Source organism: Parus major, chromosome 11 (genome assembly GCF_001522545.3).
Source record: "Parus major isolate Abel chromosome 11, Parus_major1.1, whole genome shotgun sequence".
NCBI classification, from domain to species: Eukaryota; Metazoa; Chordata; class Aves; order Passeriformes; family Paridae; genus Parus; species Parus major.
In genome coordinates, this window is record NC_031780.1 from 17351534 (window position 1) to 17374825 (window position 23292).

A 23292-nucleotide genomic window follows, 5' to 3' on the forward strand; every position below is an offset into this window, starting at 1 on the left:
GGGAAAGGCTGTGGGTGTTGTGTACCTGCACTTCAGCAAGGCCTTTGACACTGTGAATCCCCAGGAGCTGTGCGTGGATCTCTGCATCCCTGTGGATCCCCAGGGGCTGTGGGTGGATCTCTGCATCCCCGTGGATCCCCAGGGGCTGTGGGTAGATCTCTGCATCCCTGTGGATCCCCAGGGGCTGTGGGTAGATCTCTGTATCCCTGTGGATCCCCAGGGGCTGCAGGGGCACAGCTGCCTCACCATGGGTCACCACAGGCTGCAGAGCTTGGCTCTGGTGCCTGGAGCACCTCCTGCCCTTCCTTCTGCACTGACCTTGGTGTCTGCAGAGCTGATCCTTTCACATGTTCTCACCCTGCTCTTCTCTAGATGGAGTTTAAGCTATGCCCCCACTTTGTTTTGATTTTCTTCTTAAATATGTTTTCAGAGAGGCGTTACCATCATCTCTGACTGGCCCAGCCTTGGCCAGAGGCATGTCCATCCTCAGAGCCATCAGGGACTGGCTCTGCTGGACACGGTGGAAGCTCCCAGCAGCTTCTCACAGCAGCCTCTTCTGTGGCCCCCCTGCTACCAAAAACCAGGCTGTGCAAAACCAGCAAGTGTAATACTTGCAATTAAAGTGTGATACTGTCTTGTCTCATCACTTCTCACAAATCCTTGGTGGCTCTACCAAGAACTGCTGATCACTCTAGAGTTTCACACTATGATGAAATGCATATTTGTCTTCAGACCTGTCTGCCTTTATTTAAGCTATTTTATTTAAGTTATGATAAAGTAAATGAGTTTCAGAAATACTATTCATTGTGACATTTGGTTATGACATAATGCTGTTAAAATCTCCTTAACTGCACCTCCTAGAATTATCCTCAGTTTTTGGTGTTCTGAAGCTGAAAAGATTGAACTGCCAAAACATGCAAAATGTTTTTGGATTGGTTTCTACTGGCTTTTCTTTCTCTTTCAGTGCTAAAAGGTTATTTTCTTTTTATTTTTAACTATTTCTTAAGTGCAGAAGTGATGGAGATACATCATCTAAGTTCTTCCTTCTAGCTAGCTTTTGAGATATTGTATTTTGATTTGATTAGGCAGTGGTATTGCCTGCGAGGCAATTTAGTTCTTAAAATAATCAACTCTGTTAGTAATTTTAGCAGGACTTTTCTGTTGTTTTGGTTTGGTTTTTTTTTTCCTTTATGTTTAAATGTTGGATGTTTTAATGAAAAACATTTTCTTTCTTTCAAAAGGATGTTTATATGTGTAATGGTAGTATTTAATGTTTTTTTTAGTCATAAAATCAATGGTCAGCAATCAGCATTATATTGTGTGCTTTCTGTACACAGAAATATACTAAAACCAAGTGGTTTAATGCAAGATGAAACACATACAAAGCATAAGATTTATATTTCATCTGAAAGAGTTTTACAGGAAAACCAATTCAGCTGTAACAAAAGAATCAGCTTCTTTCCTGTCAGAAGGAACTGGAGAGAAGCACCTGTCTAATCATCAATTCTATTTGTACAACACTTGGCACACTTGCAAATGTGTTTACTTTTGCTGATCTGAAGAAATTCCAGTATTTTACTGTCCAAGTATGTCAAATGGGTTCATATATATTTAAAATACACTCATATGTATTTAATCTATAACAGGATTTTTGTTATGCCAAAAAAGTGTTCCTGAGCCACAAAAGAACTTTTTCATCCTTGGGACATAACTTTTTCTCATTTTTCTTCCTGTGGAAACTGAGTATGGAGAATCACCCAGGGATTTGATTAAATGTTAGGTCATTTAAAGTTTAACATCAGATTTTAATGATAGGCAAATGGCAAAGCAAGAGTAGCATTTTGGAACAAAGCCTTAGGAGTGTCACTGTCAAGGTGCTGCCCTTTGAACCACGTATTAAAACCTACTCTAAAACCAGAGCCATGAAATTGGGCAGCAGGTGTGGCAAAAGTACAGTTCTGAGACATTCCCAGGTCACTTCAGTGGAGGAACAGTTAAGCCAGTATTTAGAGTTCTGAAAATCTTGCTTCTGTTTCTAAGGAATTACCAATACAAAAACTTTTCTTGTGAAGCTGCTTATTTTTACAAACTCTTAAAACATATTCAAAAGGGCAATTAAACCAGATGAGGATAATATTCAAAATATTAAATCAGTTCTGAGATTGTATTTGCATTTTCAGAGATGCTTATATTAAAAAATAGGACATGAAAGGCTTTATTTTCCAAACCTGCCTTTAAAAACTTGGAAAGCTCTGGGTATAGCCATGCTCGATGCTCTGCCAGAGTCTGCACAGCTGCAGATCTGAGTTTGTGTGGAAATGAGAGGAGTGTGTATGCCTAACTTACCTGAAGGGGTATTTCAGACCTGACATTTCAAATTAGTTTTTTTTTCAAATTCAAGGAAGATATGGGACAGGACTGGTTTAGAGATGGACCACCTCCATGACAATTTCACATATTAATGAAGTTATTTAAGGCTCTGCTTAAAAATAGTGTTATATGTTGAGGCATGGAATGCTAAAATAATCAAGTTGAAAAAGCCAGGAGAATGAAAGGATTCAAAGGTGTAGCTCTTGTTAAGTCTCTGGGCAGAGACCAAAAGCTAGTGTGCTGTTAAGAGAGTAGTTCTGTTAATCAGTGTCATAAAGACTCTGATTAGCTGAAGTTGTATCTTGATGTACTGGTAAGATTGTTGAGTTTCATTCTTATTAAAGGGAAGTAATTCAAGTACATCCTAAAATCTCACTTGCTCAGCTACTTTGGTGGTTTCCTATCATCAGGGTAATACCTGAGTGCACTGAGATTCTGCTAGTGCTTAGTCTGTAGATTTTTTAACTTTGCACTGTACTGCAGAACGTGGCTTTGAAAGCTGTACCTTTTTGCACCTGTCCCTGAACATCATGGGTGTGATTGGAAGTGCTGTCCCCACCCTCTCCTGAATAAAGCCATTCTGCTGGCCTTACCCTGAAGGAAAATGCTGCAGGAACTTTTCTGGACACAAACATTATGTATTTCTTTTAATATTTTAATTTGGTTTTCTGCTCTTTTTGTTAACTTTGATCAAAGCAAATGAAATTATTTATTACTTCTAATACTACAAAACTATGATAATTACATGTTTTTTGTATTGTTACAGTTTCCTGGTACCATTTACATTTTGTGATGAAAACGAAGCAAAACCAAAAAGCTGATCCAGCAAGTTATATGTAAATCCAAAATAAAATCACATCATAGTAATACATACTAGTATAATGTTAATGTGCAGTATTGTGAAAAATGAACAAATCTGAAAGCTAAGACAAATGCATGTCAATAATCTAAAGGCATACACAATAAGCACTGCTTCAGAGAATACTTTGGGGTGGCTTTTGAAGCCACTGAATCTGAAGCATGATTTACAAAACAGGAGGAGAGCTGCATCCTGTGCTGGCAGCTCGCACCCTTGGCAAACCCATGGCAGGAGCTTCCCAACACCTCCAGGGATGCTGACAATCTACACAGTGGACAGTTGTGCACTCAGGCACCAGCTGTTGTCATGAGGATGTTTCAGTCTTGTCTGCTTCACAAGCAAATTCTTACCTGCCCTTGAGATGACAAGATTTTTGGCACACAATCTAGTATAACCACAGCCTTGCATCTTAGGAACTCAAGATGCTTCCTCATGAGATGAAGTGTAAGTCATGCTTTTTTTTCAGCTTGGATCATGCTTCATCTGGTGTTTTAGGGGAAAATTTACTGAAACTTGTCCTTTTAGTTTTAGCAAGCACTGTCTTGCTGTTCACTTGTTTCGTGGCATGGTGTCTGTCTGTGCTGAACACCAAGCTTACCAGCTGCTTATCCTGTTAATTGTTACTTGTCTACATGTTAAAGCTGTATCACATTTTGTCTTAAGAAGGAGCAGCCTTTTCTTCAAATAGCAATGTAATATTTTAGGCTAGATTTACACTATTCACAGTACAAGCAGAGAATATGCTGTTGTAATTCTGATGACCTTAAAAATACTGTAATATTGAAGACAGTAAACATTCCATTACACCTTGTGTTGCTGAAAAAGTCAAATTCAGGCACCAAGTTCTCTTTCTTGGATGAGGTGCAGATTCGTATCACTGACATTCTTGCTGAATTTCATTTTTAGTAGGTGATGAAGTTTTCACATCACAATAGCTAAAATCATAAACTAGGTCCTTCTGAGAGTGTGGTTCATGAACTGTGACAGCACTCCACATGTTGTTCTTCCTCAGGGATTTATGTAAGAGTTCTCTCATTCTCCTGTTTTCTTTGGCTGTGGATTCCCACATGATTTCAAGTTCCCCTTCTGTTTTCCTAGGAAAAAAATGAAGAGAAATCCTAACTTTAACAATGTTTCAGCAGTACAGAATTACAGTATACGGATAAGCAAATTAGAAACAGCCTGTATTTAGGTGCTTGAAATTATCTGATTGAAATTCATTCATATTTTGCTTTTAAAAAGCTCATTAAATGTAATGCTAAATAGGATATGACCAGAAAATTACCCATGTAGAACCAGCCATTATTGGATCCATGTAACAAGCTGGATTAATCTGCACACAGAGCATGTGAGCCCCAAACATTGTGATTGCCACTCTGCACTGACTCCCTGGTGAAAACAGCTCTGCTCCCTGCAGAGCCCAAAGGGTCTGAGCAGTGTCAGTGCTCAGCTGTGAGAGCCAAACAAAAATGGTATAAACTTAGGAGGCAAACAAAGCCCAAGAGCTTGGGTTTCCTTTGACTCCTAGTGTATGTCAAAATACAAAATAGGGAAATTAAGGTCAATTGATGTGGAAAGCATAGCTGTTGCATGGAAAATGAGCACACATATTTTAATACTATAGACTAATGGAGTGCCCTTGAGGGCACTGCATGAAGCACTGAATAGAGCTAGCCTTCTACACAAACTGTCCCCAATACCAGGCTCTAAAAATGAGAAACAAATCAATGCAGAACATAAATGAGATTAAATTCCACAGTCTACACCAGAAAATATAGAATCAGTACATCTTACAGAATCCTTTGTGGTTGAGAACACTGAGAATGAAGTGATGAGAAGTGGCCCAGACATAGTACCAGCCCAATTTGTGTTTCGCCTTATGACTGGATATATAGATAGAAGATAAAAAAAAGCCTTACAGAGAAGGGCTTAAGATTATTCCTGTACATATTGCTTGGAATGAACTTTTCTGGTGGAGAACATCAGTAACCATTGAGAATGGAATTAAAGCAAAAGGTGGCAGTGAAAGCAGTACAGTTGGCTAATGGTTCAAGGCTGCCCAAGAACATGAGCAGCCACAGGTAATGAGTTGGACCTTTCCAATTCTGCCAAGTCACTAAAAAGCCATTAAGTAGCAATCTCTCATTTTTGAAACACCAAAACTGTAGATGACTTTGTTCTCATTTCTCCTTGAGATGGGATAAGATTGTCTAATACTACCAGTGCTCAGAATATGCTTCAAAATGTTTTACACAATGGCATTTACCATTATGCTCATCCTACATTTGAGGGAGATGTGAGACATACACATCCCATGACTGAATTCCCCAACTGGCAGTCCTCAGTTTCACTCATTGGTTGACCTCTGTATTGTGATCTTGGAACATTTTCAGCACCTTGTTTTTAAGTGAACTTGTATATCTTGATAAGGACACACCCCTGGTTCTCTGTTGTCCCTTGTGTCCAATACCAGTCTTCAAGCACTGTGCACAGCACTCTTATGTTTGACAATTAATACTGGAAAGCTTAATCTGGTTTATCATTATTGTAGTACAGATCATTACCCAGGGTTTATTTAATCTGCTAATTTCTGAAATCAAGACTTCTCTGGCTTTTTTAGTTCATTTCACTGTTAATGCTTGCATGAGTCTGAGGCATAGAATATTTGAAGTACAACTATGAAACTAAAGATCAGCAAGTTCTAAATTATAGTTTAGTGCTGTCAGTATGCCTGACAAATGGGATTGCCATTTTCAGTCCATATGTTCAGTTTAAAGGCAACTACATTGATTTTAGAAAAAAAAAAATTAGTTCAAAGAGTTAGTTTAAAAGTGTATTCATGGTTAAAACTACTTCAGCAGCAAGAAAATACATGTCTTTAGAGGTTTACCTCAACTCTTCTTGGAGGAGTGATTTTTAAGCAGAGCTGAGATGCAGAGAGTGCTGACTTGGCTTTGCAATGAGCAGTCAGAGAACACTGCTGTCAGGAAAGGGCAGTGCAGCTGCCCCTGCTGCACACACAGCACGCTGTGTAAGGCTTTGCAGTGTGGCACAAGGCACTGTTCCATAGTCCAGCTGTTTTCCAGGTGAGCATCTGAAGAAGAGGTAACATCCCAAGTGTAGCTACACATGGGGATGTTGTTTGTTGTTCTGACCTGATTGAAATTTAAAAATGCATTCAGCAGAATGGGTTGGGAAGAGGGTGTCTTTTGCTAATCACAACCTCCCTCTGTAATTTGAATTACAGAGCAGCTTGGCTACTGCAGCTGCTGATGCTCTGTACGTTTTTCCCAACACCAAAATTTCCTTGCCTGTACAGCTGGTTTGCCTCTTAAAACACAAGTCTTTGCCATTTGGTATTTAAAAGTAGATACATGCTCAGTTTAGATACATGTGCTGTTTCCAGATGTCTTTAGACAAAAGGCATTAAATTAATTTCTTATTAATGTAGGCTGTTATTAATACCTAGCCAAAACATAAGATTTTATAACTTGTTGAGAGTTAGCAAAATCCCAGTGCCTCACTAATGTTTGAAGATGAAAAAATTATTAGAAGTAGGTTCTGAAAGCAGATTCTTCTTTAAAAAAGACAGATTTCTGCCCTCATTGAACTAAATTCATTCAGCCTTAATCTCAGAATCTTATTTGGGCTGGCTCAAGAATTCATTTTCATCTATCCTGTAGCAGTTTATTTAAATATTCCTTATCACAAAGATCAACAGTTTTTATTATGGTTATAATTTCGTATGTCACCTCAGGTAAAACAGCTCCTCCCCCTTGCCTATGCACAATTGCAAAGCTTTTCAAGCTTTGAGCTTGAAGCTTTTCAAGTTCTTCCAAGGACAGTTTAATGCACTTTCAGACTTACATTCTGCATCCAAAGCACAGCAGCTGTAACTACCTTGAGGTTCTGTTTCTCTGCAGAAGTCTTGCGAAATAAACTCTGACCTAGAAAACTCATAAAGGTAAGTGTCCTGTCAAATTAGACTGGAAACATTTATAAACCTGTTTACTCTAGGATCACATAATGAACTTTGTTTATATCTCAAATCTCTTATTTAAGGAAATGTATATGATATTGGTATCTCTCAAGATTACTCAGTGACTAATAATGTCATTATCAGCTGCCTGAAGAATGAAGTGTTATAATACAAAGGCTGTAATTGCTGGGAAGGCTCTACAGAGCAGCTTCCAGGAAGGGAAATCTGTGTATGTTTAAAAGCTTCAAAAGCTTTTACTTATCCAAAGTACAACTGTATTTATATCTGTTTCTTTTTTGAAATCCAAGTAGAAAAATTCTCATCCCTTGGATGCAATGGGTAAGTAGTGGAACTCCTGATTTTTGTTGAGAAGTGAAAGAATGCAGGAGAGGAGGAAATTTCAAGGGCAGGTCATCTCTGCTACGTTTGATGAAAGCCCATGCTAGTTTGGATGTAGACTTGTTATAACCAGAATGAGAGAAAAGCACATGAATCCATCTCTTTGTCACATGCATTACTTTGAGCATGCTGAGCCTGCAGCAACTCTGCCTCGGCGCACACGGGCTGTGCAGTGTGCTGTGCCCTGCCACCACTCCGGATAACACTTATCTCTGCAGGGTCTCACGGCAAGAACACTGCTCTTTCCACATCTCAAGTGGGATTTTCCTTTGCTTTACAAGAAAACTTAACAGCAACACTAGGTGCAGTATGCTTTTATGATAAAGAATTTCATGGTGGTAGTTAAGTCACACTTTCCCCGACTTCCTAACTCCTTATTATTAAACTAAATGCAAGAGCAAAAGAAATAATATGTAACAGATTTCTGTCTTCACCTGCTCACAGTGATTCATCATACCTTCAGCTAGATTTTTAAAGTGTCTTTTCTGCTTAAAATGTGGCATACGACTCTGATTTTCATTATTTAAGAGTGAAATTAGAGAAAAAATTAGAAATTAGAGAATAAATATTTATTGTATGCACTTATCTTAATGTCTGTGTAGGCATTTTGTACAGAAACATTATCAGCTGGACAGTATTCTGGACTAAAATCTACTCTGTAAACACAGCTAGTCACAATAAATCTAAATGTTTGGTACTCTTCTAGCATTAGCAACTTTGGTTGCCAAGCTACAGATGATGAGCAACATCCGAACTACAAATAATTTTCCCTTCCTTACTCCTGTGACTATGTGGAGTGAAGGGAGAGAGAAAATAATAAGCCTTGTAAAATTAGAAGTACTCAAAGCTGACCAAAATACATGTTTTATTTCTGGCTGATAGGCATAATAGAGTAGATACATATTTGGATTACCTTGGCAAACTACATTATATTGCAGTACTTGAGAAGAATAATGGAACATGAAGTAACTTGGTCATATGAACAGTATCAGCCATGGTGTTAGTTGGTTTTATTGATTTTGTTTCATAAGCATAAAAATTAATTATTTCTTATATAGGTGTAGAATTCAGCTGACTTCTCAGTAACTTTTTATTTATTTTAATCTACATTTGTTAATACAGTAACCAAAGGAAAATAGTGAATCATGAGGATAACCAAAATACTGCTTCGAAGATGACCATAAAAATTCTTCTTTACTTTTAGAGTTGTGTTCATTATATTATATTCTAATAATCACTATTAAGACTTAAGTACCACCAGAGAAAAGCAGTCACTTGTTATACTGTTCAATAATGTTGGAAACTACAGAAATGAAAGACATCTTGATGGGGTTCATCTTGGGCTTGTTCCCATAAACCACTTTTCTTCATCATCATACAGTTAAATGGACTACAGTGTGCAATTTCAGCTTCAGATCTTGTTTCTTAAAAGGTAGCTGCAAGTATTAATTGTGAGTGTATTTACTGAAGAAAAAATTAATTAATTTAGACTGAAAAGGTAAAAGTGATTTAGTATACTGTATGGAAAGTATAATTGATTATTTTACACATCTGTGTTACATCATTGAATTTTCCTGCTTTGGGGCTAGAAGGGTAAATTTTGGATGTTCCATATTAATGCTGTTCTCTACAGTAAAAAATTGTAACATGATATAAAGAGATATGAAAGTCATTTAATTAGTTAAAAATTCTAAATAACTATTTCCAGAGAAATGTGTATCAGTTCAATCTGGTTTTTAATGCAAATTTCAGAGACTAATGGAATGTTCATTGTTCAACTCTGCTACTTACACCTGTTTAATTGCACTGTATAAAGTAACTGAGAGGGAGTGTGCTGATATAAAGTAGATGAAACCAAGCCCTGTTTTTCTATTGTCTGTTAAAATCTATTTAAATCTATTATTTCACAATGGCACTGATGATTTGAGAAATGAGTGCTTATTACTTCTTTTCTGTTGTAAACAGTTTTTCTTTTATGCTGATAATGTGAACATGCTGTGAAGCTTTCCACTATCAGAGGGAAAAAATACCTTCAAAGGACTCTATATGTAAAGGATATCTCAACACTTCAGTCCTAATCTTCTACAAATCTGTTAATTTTCTTCTCTTTATTTTGCACATAGCCAATCTAAGTCACTTATTATTACATCAGTAAGACAGATTTGAAAGCAAACAGGTCTTTGGTGTACTCATTCCATTCCCTTCCTGCTGAAAACTGTTGAGGGGTGTGAATGGGTAAGTGTTCAACCTTTAGCAGAAGGTGCTATTAAGATAAATTATTAATTAATTTTAAATTAATTATAAATTATTAAGATAAATATATATTGATTTATAGAATCCTTTCAAATTCTCAAAGATTTGCTCAGATTGATACCCTTCTCAGACTGATACCCTTCTTAACAAGTCTTAAGTACAGCAGAGGCCATATAGAAACAATTCCTCCTTCCAAAGATGTTTCCAGGAGCTGGGCATCACGAGCAGGGTTTCAGCATTTTCAGCACAGCTAAAACAAGTGAGAAAAGTGACCCAGAACATACCACAGGAGACTCTGCTGGAAAGTGAGTGCTGGTGGCTTTCTCTAGGTGCTTTCCCTTGTCCCTTTACCTATAGTTCCTACTTGGATTGCTCCTGCCTGTGCCCCACTCACCTGTTTTGCTCCAGCACTTCATTGAGGGTTTCTTGTTTATCTTGCAGCAGACGCTGCAGGTGCTTCTTTTCTTGCTCATACTGAGCAGTTTTCCTTTCAAATTCTTTCTCCTGCTCAGTCATCTTGAGACTGATATCTCCAAGCTTCCCAGCTGCTTTCTTTTTATATACCTATAAGGGTTAAAATTAATAGAAAGAAGTGGGATTATAGGAGAAAGAGGGACTAAGGACAAGTCATTACCAACAAAAGAAACTGTTAGAGATACTGATTTTCAGTTGAATCTTTACATCAATGCTGCCTTGCTCAATTATGTCACGTAGGTTGCATTAAGGGATATTTTTAACCTATTTGATAATTTGGAGATATTACACTTCATTTTGTTCTGCATATAAACCTAATGTGTATAATGAATACCATACTGTATGTTTGTTTTATTGAACACAATTACTTGCAAAAAAAAATTTGTTTTCCAATATACAAAGCTACATTTTACAGCACATGTTGCTTACCAGTTGCTGAACAGTCATACTTATCAGCACATACCATGAAAAAGTGTTTCTGTTTTGTTAGTTGTTTAATCTTAATACAAGAGGAAGAAAAGAATAGCTTTGCTTGCTGCTTCATGTAACAGTCCTCTTGTTCAGTGAAGCACACATGATTTTTTGATTGTGGCTATAATTACTAAATGGAAACTAATGACTGGTCTCATCTCAAAAGTAAGAAATGATTTTGTACAAAGTAACTTTGCTTTCTGAAATAACATCCCCATTAAATTGCATAAGCACACAAGGAACTGAAAACTGGTTTGTGTATTGTCTGTCACACATTTCTAGATGCTGCTGCTCTTGACAATACCAAAATCCAATATTAACTTATTTTCTACTGATTACAAATAGAATGCTAAAACTGTTATATTCTCTGTGTACTGTGATGTTTCCTACAGGCTACAGAACAGAGTTTTGGGATGAAAACACCTTTAATAAAACTGTCAACTAATTTAATGAAGCTTTGAAAATACTGCTATTTATGTCTTGCTAATAGAAAGTTTTAGCTCAGGTGCTAATCACTAAGGTTTTATCTTCATCTGAATCAGGAGAGAAAGATTTGAGTTTGCCTTTTGGAGGAATTTTTAAAAAGGCATTTTTAGATGTGCTGTATATAAGGCTACATAATCCTTTCCACAGTTTCCTTTTCAGCTCTTGCAAAATGTATCATTGTAAAGTTTAGTTTTCTAGAGGTAATAGGATAATAACAGATAATATTTACCAAGAATATTAAAAATTCACTATTTAAGGCTGACTTACATAGGGTTTTTATCCTAACTTTTCCCTGACTATTCTAATAGAATAAGAAGCTTGCAAGTTAACCAGTAACATCACTCAATTTTTTAGATTCCCAGAGAAGTCTTCAAAATGCAGAGTAATGTTACAGAAGGCTAAAAGTAAACAAGTTCCTTCTGAACAGAAGGTTACTCAGCCAGCCTGGAGGAAGTGCAGAGTATAGAGAAACAGCTGAACCTTCCCCTCTGTCAGTAAAAGCTCCAGCACGTGTCAGGTCCAGCCTGGGTGGGGGACCTGAAATGCCCTCTGTAGGTTAGATGCCTGTAATCATTTCAAACAAGAGAAAACTTCCTCTCTCAGTTTTATCACAGAAAAGGCTGGTGAATTGTAGTGTTGGTGAAACCCTGTTTCCCATCATGTGGTCACTGAGCATCCAGCTACAGGCTGGTCTGTGTTTTAAGCTGAGGTTTGTGTTTTAAGCTGCCTGAGATGCTTCAGGCCTCTGGCTCCTCCATACCCCACAGCTGCCTCTGTTGGCTCTGCACTCCAGCTCTACCTTTGCCAACTGAACCTGAGTCCCATGTGCAGAACGGCTGCAAAATCAGAGGACAGAAGTGCACCTTTTTTGCCATATGATTACAGTCTGAAACCAGGTATGAGTTCTGACCTTGCCTCTATGGATGGATTATAATTAAGTCTGTGTAAAATGCAGCCTGGGCAGGCTGGGATGGTTCTGGGCACACTGACACCTGCAGCTGCTGGCACTTACAGGTCTCTCACAGCAGGCTGCTACCTTTGAATTGTTCAAGATAACCTATTACTGTTCTCTGAAGTGAAGCAGGTAGCAAACAGACTGGTGTAGATGATAGATTCCAGGAAGAAGATGTTAACATATAGCTGGAAGTCATAATATTTTCCTCTAGGGCTGGATAGGGTATGCCCAAGGTCATGGCATCCCATGTACACAGTAAGCAGGATAAGGAATGATCATGGATGCAGGTGCTGAGGAGGCCAACTGATGAACAGTTTTTAAGTAAGCTTTAATATTTTTCATTATTCAATCTGCCTGAAAAAAATATCTGGCATAAGTACATAAAAGTAGAAATGAATTTAAAAATGTTTTCAGAACTAAAATGCCAACGTAAGTTCTGCTTCCTTAACACAATTCCTGCACAAAAATTATTTATTTTGTATTCAACTTATTTGACACTGCTCTATTACTCTCTAAATTTCATGTGGTTGTACTGGTCATCTACAGTGTTTTGCACAGTGAATGAATTTATAAAATTTGTTTACAGTAACTGCCAAATCCCAAACTAAAAATGGGTATTTATAAAAACAATCACTTTTAATTTGCTATATAACTTTGGAATAAACAGTTGAAAATATGTCATAAAGTAATGTATACAATTATGGACATAGTTTGGGGTTTTATTTTATCAATAACCTGTTTAGCTTTAAAGATTTTTGTCTTAATTCATAGATCTACCAAATCTTGATTTATTTTAAGATAAAATAAGATTTAATTTAAGATTTCCTTTTCTCAAAGAAAAACAAAAACCATAGAATTTTCTTAATTTACTTTCTCCAAAAGAGTTAATTAAAAAGGAGAACTATGTATGAGAACACCAGATCCACTCTTTTTTATAATTTCCATTAAGCGTGGGTAAAGATTTATTTGGTTTTGCACTTAAAATTCACTACATATATATATTTTCTTAATTTTATGACAACCTCTTCTCTATCCCTCACAGCATTCACAGATCTATCAGATTGCAGAAGATTCACATTTAACAAGAATACAAGCCACTGTCTTAGTAGAGGAGCTAGACATGAATGATGGTGAAAAAAGCTAAAAATATTTTAAGGCTGTATAAGTATAATTAGGTAAATCTTTTACAGTAGTGTTTGGTGCATTCATGTATTTTATGAAGGGTTCCTTAAAAATTCAAGTTATTTTTCAGCTTACTGCTCTCTCTTTACACTTACAATTTCATTTCTTTTCTTTGTTGCTAATTTCTGTGTCAATCCTTACGATGAAAGTGCAGAAGGAGATGGTCTCCATTAACATATTTGTGCACATTTGTGTCATTTGATGCAGAAATAGCAGTGGCAAGGTATAATATGGAAACTCTCTACTTTAGGATAAACTGAAAAAACATGACTTAATACAAACCAGCTTTTGAATGTACTATTACACATTACTTTCTAGATATAGAAACCAATATATCAGGTATCTATCTCCTTTCTTTTTTTTAAGATTACAGTAAAAACAATCATGGTAGCACAAATGATGCTGAAACATGAATGTTTCAAACTTATTTCATTATTCTATTGCAATTATATACTGTGCTTTTTATTTGTTTAGAGAGTTGTAAAGATAACTTATAATGTATTCTCTAACTAGGCTGGATATTTGAATATTCTCTGAGTTTCTCAGCCTGTAGTCACAAGAAAGTACTTGATGGCAACTGTACACTTGAGATAATGCTTTTCACTCTTCCAGATCTAATTGTAATGGACTTCAAGCTGAAGGAGTGGTACAACCTCAAAAAAGTAGAGGACAGAATACTTGGGTTACAATATAGAGCAAAAAAATGAAATACAAATAATCTTTAAAGAGTATTACAATTAGTCATAATTCTCCAGGTAATGCTGTAAATGTGATGATCATTGCAGATATGCAATGCACAAATACAACAAAAGAAGACACTAATGAGAATTATAATGATGATTTATTCTGTTTTTTGAAAACTTTTTAAGATAATCCATACATAAGTCTTTCATAAAAGCATTGACACAGATCAACTACTCTTCTCATTAAAAACATTTCACAATGGATATTCAGCTTAGAAACACTGCTTACCTTAACTTTTTCTTCCAATCTTCCTAAGCGTAGGCTGCCTTCTATAATTTTCTTGAGAACACCATGATTCTCATTTTCCAAACATCTGGCCTGGAACCATGCAGTATACAAAGCTACATGTGACATTCTGTTTGTCAGGGCAGACAAAATGCATACACTGAGGGAGACACAGCAATTCCATTTGAAATTCCAACAGTCTGAAGAACCAACATGGACAAAGAGTCCTGGAAATTATTCTCGTAATGGCTCATTAATAATTTGTCAGCTGACAATTCAACTGTGAATACTGTGAAGCAGTATAATTCTGAAATGAAACATACTGTAAACCCAACCAATTCTGTGGCTTTTTCTACACATGTATGTAAATGTAGGGATCCCATTTTTATGCATGAGATTCATCCTTTGGGTCACATTTAGCAATGTGCTCTCAAACAAGCCCTTGAAATTAGTAGGGGTTCAGGCAGGGATATTAATATGGTATGCTTAATATTTGGAAGTAGATATCCCAGAGATTGAGATCTAAGAATCAGTTTCCCCAGTTTCTAGGAGACATTTACTGTGCCCAGTTTCACAGTCCTGAAGTCCAGTTTGTAGTGGACAAGATTTGTGTCACCATAGTTGTTCTTCTAGAATTAGTAATTAACTGCTCTATCTTTTTATCCACTGCTGATGACAACCTTTGTCTACTACCCAAACAAGTAAAATAAGCTTTATTTTAACAAAGTTTTGTGAAATTATTTCATATTCAATTTGAAGACAAGAGTATGAAGAGGAAAAATCACAATTGTGCCCAATATCTTGTAAAAGAAACAAAATGAGCTTACAAAAAGCCCAGAAAGCTCCAAGTCAGGCACTTGCACTAAACAGAAGTTGTTCCAAAACTCTCAATCAGCCTGTCAAAATGACTGCTAACCAACAAAAGCAATAATATGCATATGCATCCACAGCAGAAGGTCCATACAGATCACTTCAAGGATAACTGTCCACCCTCAGACTCAAAACCAAATATTAAAATTTTATGATTGTGTGCTGTTTTTAAATACAGGTAGCTCAACACCAACTTCTAAAACTAGATTAAAAAAATCTTTTTTATATGTGCCATTGCAGACCCTAATGCTCATATGAATTAAGGTTTAATTATATTACCTCCAGAAATAAGGGTAGTTGCTTTTAATTACTCTTCTAAGAAAAAATATTTCACTGCTCCTATCCTATTTGCTAAAGTACACTTAAATAGAGCTAAATCCTTAAACTGGAATTGCAGCTTTATTCTTTGATAATTCAGATTAATAGTAACTTGTGCCAGTAGCATGATAACTGTGTGAAATATCAATTAAGTCATATTAATTATTTAAAGGTAATTACCAAAAATACAAGATGATCACGTTCCTTAGCTATCTTCTCCACCAGCCCAATAAGGTTTGTTAGATAGTGATGGGCTGTGACTTCTTTTTCCATTGCTTCCTCCAGCTGTACTTGCAGAAGACCTATTTTCTTCTTTAATCGTCTATAAAAGAAGAAGGAAAATCTTTGGATTGGGAATTAGTAATGGCCTTAAAGAACTTGTATCAAATGTGCAAATCAACATGTTCAAGTCTCAAACAATCACACATGCTCTTAAAAATGCACTGGCTCAGAATATTTGCAGTACCAATAGTAACATGTTCCATTTTTGGGGGCTGTTTTTTCATTACAATATGTTATCTGAATAACAACAGTAACAATGGTTCAAAAGAACAGTTTGTGCAATGGCTACGTGCTTGTATTTCTCAAGATATGGAACAGATATTAAAAGATATTATCTTTTAAAACTATTGTGAACTCATCTCTAAGCAGCCAGGTGCATGAGAAGGTCTGCAGACTAACTCTTATTGTTATCTAACTGCAAATAGTGTATTGTCTACTCATCTTATTGTCAGATGAGCACACCTGATGATTAATTGCTATAGCCAACTACTAAATGAAAGATATATTCCTAACTTGCACATAGACACAGAAAAGTGAGCATACAAATGTCAGCAAAACCTGGTTGACAATCAGGCCTCAAGACATGACAAAGATACGTTTAGGAAACGTTTTTTTGCAGTAGGTAGAAAATACACATTATGCAAAGTCAGATAATATTTTTACAGATATTTCTGTTGCTTTTAGAAAAAGAAGTATTTCTGTACAAGAAAATGATAATGTGATAATACCTGTTTGTCTTTTCAGTTACTTGCATCTCAGTTTCCAGGATCTTTTTGTCAGCCATTAAGTTATTTTTCTCTACGAGCAATTTCTTGTTTTCAGTTTGCAGTGATGCTATCTTTCCCATTGCAGCTTCCACCTCACAGTGCTTTTTCTCCTGCTCCTGTTGTAAAGAGCTGCAAAAACCAACAGTGTAGAACAGCTATCATGTATAGATCAGCATCACTAAAATGATAAGTTACAGGAAGATACCCATGTTGAAGTTATGAAATAAGATGCAGAGAGTGCTCAGTGTTCACTAGTGACATCAGAGAGGTATTACAATCTCAAATCAAAATCATGACTAAATTATTCAAGTAATTCCTTCTGACTGCACTTTATTTAAATTATAATACTATGCAGTACAGATGTAATCCCTTAGTGCTTCTATTTTTCAAAGAAATTACTTTCAATGCCAAAATACGTCTGAGGGTTTCTCAGGATGGCACTGTACTATGAAACAGGAACCTGCACTATCCAAAGGCTTGAAAACATAGGAATTTATGGAATGTCTTCACAGAAACATTACTCTGCAGATTATGCTGCACAGCAGCACTTTTGAGTTGTGCTGTTTCATGCAACCTTCATGTTGTAACAACTGAAGAAACTCAGAACTTCTAGTTCAGAAATTCAGGATTCTTTAGACATGTTCCAAAGATGGGAACACAAGAATGAGAATGTTTTATATACAGTATTGATAGAACCAAATAGATTTGACAAAGATGGTATTTTTAATGCCTCCTCTTCTGCTATTTAAAATAGTATAATTAGCAGTAGGTACTTTATGGTAAAAACACTTCTACCAATGTTTCTAGAACTGGGATTTCCTTTTGTAATTTTAAAGATCATTAAAAGCTAATACAGTATTTTTAAAATACTTCTTTTCCTTTCTTTGTGCTTTGGTAGTTGCCTTCTTGGATTACCAGCCTCAGTTTCCAGTGGTCTCCTACCTACAGAATGCTATGTGCTCTGGTCATGTGCATTGGCACCAAGATTTCTCTGTGCACCATATGTAAGCTCATACCTTTTTAAATCATTCACCAAAGCCAAGTGCTCCTCTGCTGTTATTCTGCTATCCATTTTGGCTTTCAGCTCTTCACAAGTAGAACACAAAGCTTTTAGCTGCTTCTGGTACTCTGTTATTTCTTCCTCTTGACTCTGTTTCTTATCTTCTAAGACTACTATTTGTTTGGTCAACTTTGAAACTTTTGGAAAGAGGGAAAAAAAAGTCAACAGTGTACAGCAGAACTAATTCAACCACTAGTGAAACTTCAACAAAATCATGAATACCTTAATTCCTAGTTGTTTACAACATTATGTAACAGAGGATTTGTCAGTTTATGTTTTAACAGTTTGGACTTGATTTTTGGCTGTCTCAAGCAACTTGTTTTGGAAAAGTGCAGAAACTTCAAGAGTACTTTTTTTCAGGGCTGTAAGCTCATTGGAATGTCATTTTACTTTGAAAAATTCTGGTTCAGTTTAAAATACTCTTCAATTATGCAAGTGACTGTATTGCTGTTTAACAGTTCTCACTTTTTCAGAAGTAAATCAAAATGGAATATTTTTTTAGTGTCAGTAGGTGATAATGACATTTTTTTTCAGTATCAGTTGACATCCAGAGATTGATCTATTAACATGACCTACATTCAAGGACACTTTTCAGGCATATTATAAAGTTGCAAAAAACCCCCCAGTCAAGCAAAACCAAAACTCCACCAAGCTTGCCAAAACAAAAACTGACAACGAACAAAAAACCCTACAAAAATTGAAGCCTGCAGTACCATCTTTAGTTCACATGACTAGCAACTCAAGCACTTTTACCTTCTTGAACATGCTGTCTGTGACTGTCTTTTGCTTTAGCTTGTTGAATTTTGAGTTGCTCCATCAGCAATCCATTCTCTTCCAAGACCAGCTTGGCCTGAGTTTGCAGCAACTCCCTGCAGTGATAAATGGTTTGTAAATGAAATATAACTCAAATATTATGTCCAAAGAATAAACACAACTGATTTTCAACAGTGTAAACTTACAAAACCATACTTGAATCTCCTTAAAAAAACAATTAAAAATCCTTATTGAAAGCAGTATCAGGACCTGAGGTATCCAAATCTATACAGACACTAACACCCATATTTCTGCTTCATTGAAAGTAGGCCTGTGCCACTGGGTGAATCTGCAGAAAGACTTAAGATTATGGTGCATGCTGTCTCTTCCAAAGTCCTCCTCATGTAGACACTGTGTCATCTGAGCCTTTGCATGCAACTACTACCTGTGTCATGGGTGCAGGAAGAATTTTACTCATAGGGGATGCTGTTCCAAAACCTGTTCCACTGGTTAGGAATTATCTTCCATTTTCCACTTTCAGTTTGTTTATGGTGAATGAATACCCAGCTGTTGTTCAACACTGTCTTGAGTATCATAAACACAACATAAGAATTTCTTGTATACACCATGTCTCCTGTTCCTGCTGCACATACAGAGAGCAACACTGTCCTTTTCCAGCCTCTGTTCTGTAAGTGAGAAAGGCAAATCTGCCTAAGCTCCAAATGAGGCTCTCCATTTCCTTGGCTACACCACAAACCTTTTCAGCTTTGGTTCTCTGTACCTAAATATACTCTACAGGGATTTCCATCCAAGGAAAACCCCCCAGCCTAGAGACTGCACTCAGCTGCACCCTTCTTCCTCCTCCTCCTCCCAGCCACAATTTTTGTCTCCCAAGTACCATCATTCCCATCTCTAAGGCAACAAAGAGGAGAAAATTCCATAAGAGATAAAAAAGAAAAAAACAAGGAAAAATTCTAACCTCCAGCAACTACTTAACTTCATTTTGTTTACATTGTTTCACTTCTCAAGAACATCAAATTCTTGTAATGTCACATTTCAATGCTATTTCTTATTAGTGGGAAACTGATGTCATTGGCACACTGTAAAAGTATGTGAACTGCAGTATCTAGGACAGAATTACATGGGCTTCCAGTGCAAAACTCCACATTCATATTTCATCTTTACTCCAAAATTATTCCAGGCGTTGCAGATCAGCATTCTTTCAACATGATAATCACAACACTATTAACTCTGAAAAACTCTGAGAAAAACAATGTTTGAGGACAAAAAAAAATTTCTTTAAGATCTGGAATTTTAAAAGTTTGCATGAAATAAAAATAATCTTTAACTTTTAAATTAATTTCTAGTAATATAACTTGCCACTCTGTAGGAGTAGTGAAGTTATTTAATTGCTCATGCAGATCTGCATTCTCCTTCACCAACTCTTCAACTCGTGCTTTAAAATTCTTCATATCCTCCTGGAAGTCAAAGGATTCCATATAAAATTCTTTAGAATTGTTTTGCTTTAATTTTTACATCAAGAAAAATTTTTATAAGTACACATGCCTGGGTGCCTTCTAGTTCTTGTAACAGAGTATTTTCTCACTACTCATCTATAATTCAGGTGTGCATATTTGATTTCTGAATTGTTTCATTAATCTAGTAATATTTTATTAAAAACAATACTGATATTAAACCACATTTTTGCAAGTTGTAGACCCTTATTAAGTTTAAAAAGCTGAACTCAGGAAATTACTGGATGATACTATCCATTTTCAGTAGAAGTGACATGGATTTGAATATGGTAAGACAACACAGTGAATTTACAGTAATATAAAAAGCCTTGCTGTTTTCTGCTTATTTTATGGCTTAATTTTTTGATGGAAATGTTTATTTTTAAAACTTAGTAAAGTTGTACTTGGAAGCAAATAGCTATTTTTCAAAGATTCAGTGACAAAACGTACTTCTAAAAAGCAAAAATAGTACCCATTCTTTTAATACCTAGAAGTATTCTTCTGCCACAAAACCCACAAGCAGCTGCAAGAACAGCTATACAGAGCACTGAGTTCCCATTATGAGTGACAGTCACAAATTCTTTCCACCACTCACTAGTTTCTGGTTTGCTCTATTTTCAGAGCACATCTTGCATATCTCAGTGTAGTGCATGCTCCTAAATGTGAACAGGCTGACAAAAAGAAGCAAGCCAAGTAGGATAAGGCAGCACAATAACTATGCATGGAAAAGTAGAACGAAGTCACTTTCAATTTTAGGCAGACAACAGCACTGGCAAATCCCTTTAAAAAATTCAGTAATGTATTTCTGCTTCAGTGTGTATTTTTTCTAAATGGCAACTTGCCTCATGTTCAAGAATAAAAGCTTCCTTTTCTCTTATTCTATCTTCATATGCCAACAGAAGAGGTGACAAATACTTCGTATCCAACTTAGAAGAAAATTAAAAAATAAACACATGTAAATTAATTACAAGCCATAATTTCATCTGTATATTTTACTTTGGCTACAGATTATTCATTTGAAAAGCTGTTAAAGGGGTTTCATGTATGACTTGCAAACTAAAGTGCAAACTAAATACACAAGCACGCAGACCACTGTATGCAGAACAATGCTGCAGAAACATTTCATAGTGCTGTGTTAGGAGCAAGCTTTGGAAAGGAAAAGACTGCATGCTTTACTTGCATCTTTCTTCTAAAGTGCAGCTTTAACTTATCACTATATGTAACACAGCAGAATATGGATGCAAATGAATACCAAACAAGATTCAAACACTATAGTGAATGCTACTGCAAAAAAAATTATTCCAGATTCATTAGCAAGTGAGAAACGAATTTTCACACTCTCAAATCTGCATCTTTAAAGACTAAATACATATGTATGTGATTATTGTCTCTTTTGGCTAAAAAGCCAGAGCAGAACTTCCCCATTCTGTACAGTTCTCAGTAAAAGTGAGGAAGGAAAATGTCAGATCTGATTAGTATTCCACACAGAAATTGTTTTACATGTTACAAATGCATTCTCTTTCACAGACTATTTGCCTTCCCCTTGTCATAGGCTACTACTGGATCCATGACCATCCCTACAATCAGAAATATCCAGTTTTCTTTTAGTACAATCCTAAAAAGAGTAACAGCAAAAGATTAACAATTAAGGTTAACAATTAAGCAGTAGACCTTGAAAGCAAACTATATGCTAGACAAATCTAAAGTGAAGATGGCATTTATGATTATCAACATAACAACACTTTTCAACAGTTCAAAGTTGGTGACTGTGTGCAGTTTGTAGTTTACTGCTACTTCCAGCTCAACTGAACTAGACACATTCATGACAAAGTTCTGCCATACATATTTTTCTGCAACAAAAGAAATGTTTATAATATTCTGCTAGTATGTGATAGTTCAGCAGAGTAATATCTGAATACTTTTGATTGAAGTAAAGAAATTCTACTGCTTTACTTAGAGAGGAATGAACAGTTAAGTGAAAATATTATCTGACTTACCAGCCATGGTGGTTGTGGTCCTTTCATGGGCAAGCTTTTCAGCTTTAGATTCTAAAGTAGATATTTTAAAAGATACTGACATTATTTCTTGCTTTTTGAAGCATCAGCAATTTTCCACTACAGTCACAATTATCATCCCAAACAAGTTTATGTTTTTATTACTTGTGTTGTATATGTAACACACACCCAATAAAATTGAAATCTCAGTATCTTACTGATACAAAATGATACTGACTTCTTAATATTAGACTTAATGATAAATGATTATTTTGAATTATTTTAAATTTCAGAAAAAGCCTGTGCAATTTGCAGATTTTATGGCAAATCTGGAGAAAACAGTTATAAAAACTCAAAGATTAAATAACAGACAATGGGACATTTCAGTAGAAACTGCCTTGATAACCAAGATTCTCACCTCTTCTTGGGACAATGACCTGAATTTAGTTTGATAGCGACTTAATTCTACATTTAAACGATGGACCATAGCTCTCAAAGCATCATTTTCATCTACCAGTTCTTGTGCTTGTTGTCTGAGAGAAAGTAATTCTGTTGCCTCCCCTATTAAAACAAATATCCAACAAGAAAGTTCCATTAAAATTCAAGAAATGTTCACAACAATTTGTTAATTATAATGAAAAAATATAAATAAGCTAGAATAATAACCAATAACTTATCTCAAAATACTGGTATGGAAAAATCTCATGAAAAAGCAAAAAGTCTATTATATTTCAAACAATAAATAAATTTTTTTTTCTTATCATGTACTTACTCCTTGACAAAACTTCTACAAATGTAGAATATACGATTTGGAAACTACTTCTGCTTGCATACTTGCCTAAATCAATGACTTGAAACCTACTGCTGGAGGAAAAAGTTGTAAGAAATCAGAAAAATCTAAACAAGGTAACTACAGAATAGCTTATATGTTTCTCCCACCTTCTCTATGTGAGTTCTCTGCAGCTTCTTTAAGCCTTCTGTTTTCTTTTTCTAGTTGTTTCAGCTTTAATTGCTGTTCTTCTATGTGCTGTTTTGTTCCCTCAAATTGCTGGACCATAGTTTGGTATGCCTTGTTCAGAGACCAGTTTTCTTGTTTTAGTTCTCTGAACTTTTCTTTGCTTATATTTTCCCATACTTGCCTTGCCCGAGCAGACACATCTGTAATGCCACAGAAAAAGGTATTTATTTACATGGTATCCAGACTGGAATAGGAGTTTCAGCAAATTACAATCCTTTTTTTCTAATATTAACATTATATATGAGTCATACTTTAAAATATCTAAATCAGCTCATGGCTCCCAAAAGATAAGACCAGAAAAAACAAAAAAAAGTGGATT

At 35.9% G+C, this 23292-nt stretch overlaps 1 protein-coding gene across 8 annotated transcripts in view; it reads right to left on the reverse strand.

Moving 5' to 3' along the window:
• Positions 1-1340: 1340 nt before the first annotated feature.
• Positions 1341-23292, reverse strand: part of CEP89 (centrosomal protein 89) — a 31911-nt gene continuing 9959 nt past the window's right edge. For 2 of the 8 annotated variants that reach the window (XM_015639808.3, XM_033517241.1), the window contains 12 exons: positions 22895-23113; positions 22374-22516; positions 21959-22009; positions 20804-20887; positions 19828-19925; positions 18448-18563; positions 17651-17831; positions 16596-16763; positions 15766-15907; positions 14401-14490; positions 10255-10424; positions 1341-4323 (listed from right to left, as the gene is read on the reverse strand). In XM_015639808.3, the coding sequence (XP_015495294.1) occupies positions 4104-4323; positions 10255-10424; positions 14401-14490; positions 15766-15907; positions 16596-16763; positions 17651-17831; positions 18448-18563; positions 19828-19925; positions 20804-20887; positions 21959-22009; positions 22374-22516; positions 22895-23113 (1682 nt within the window). In that variant the 3' untranslated portion in view covers positions 1341-4103. The other 6 variants (XM_015639809.3, XM_033517240.1, XM_033517239.1 and 3 more) reach the window with 6 other exon arrangements.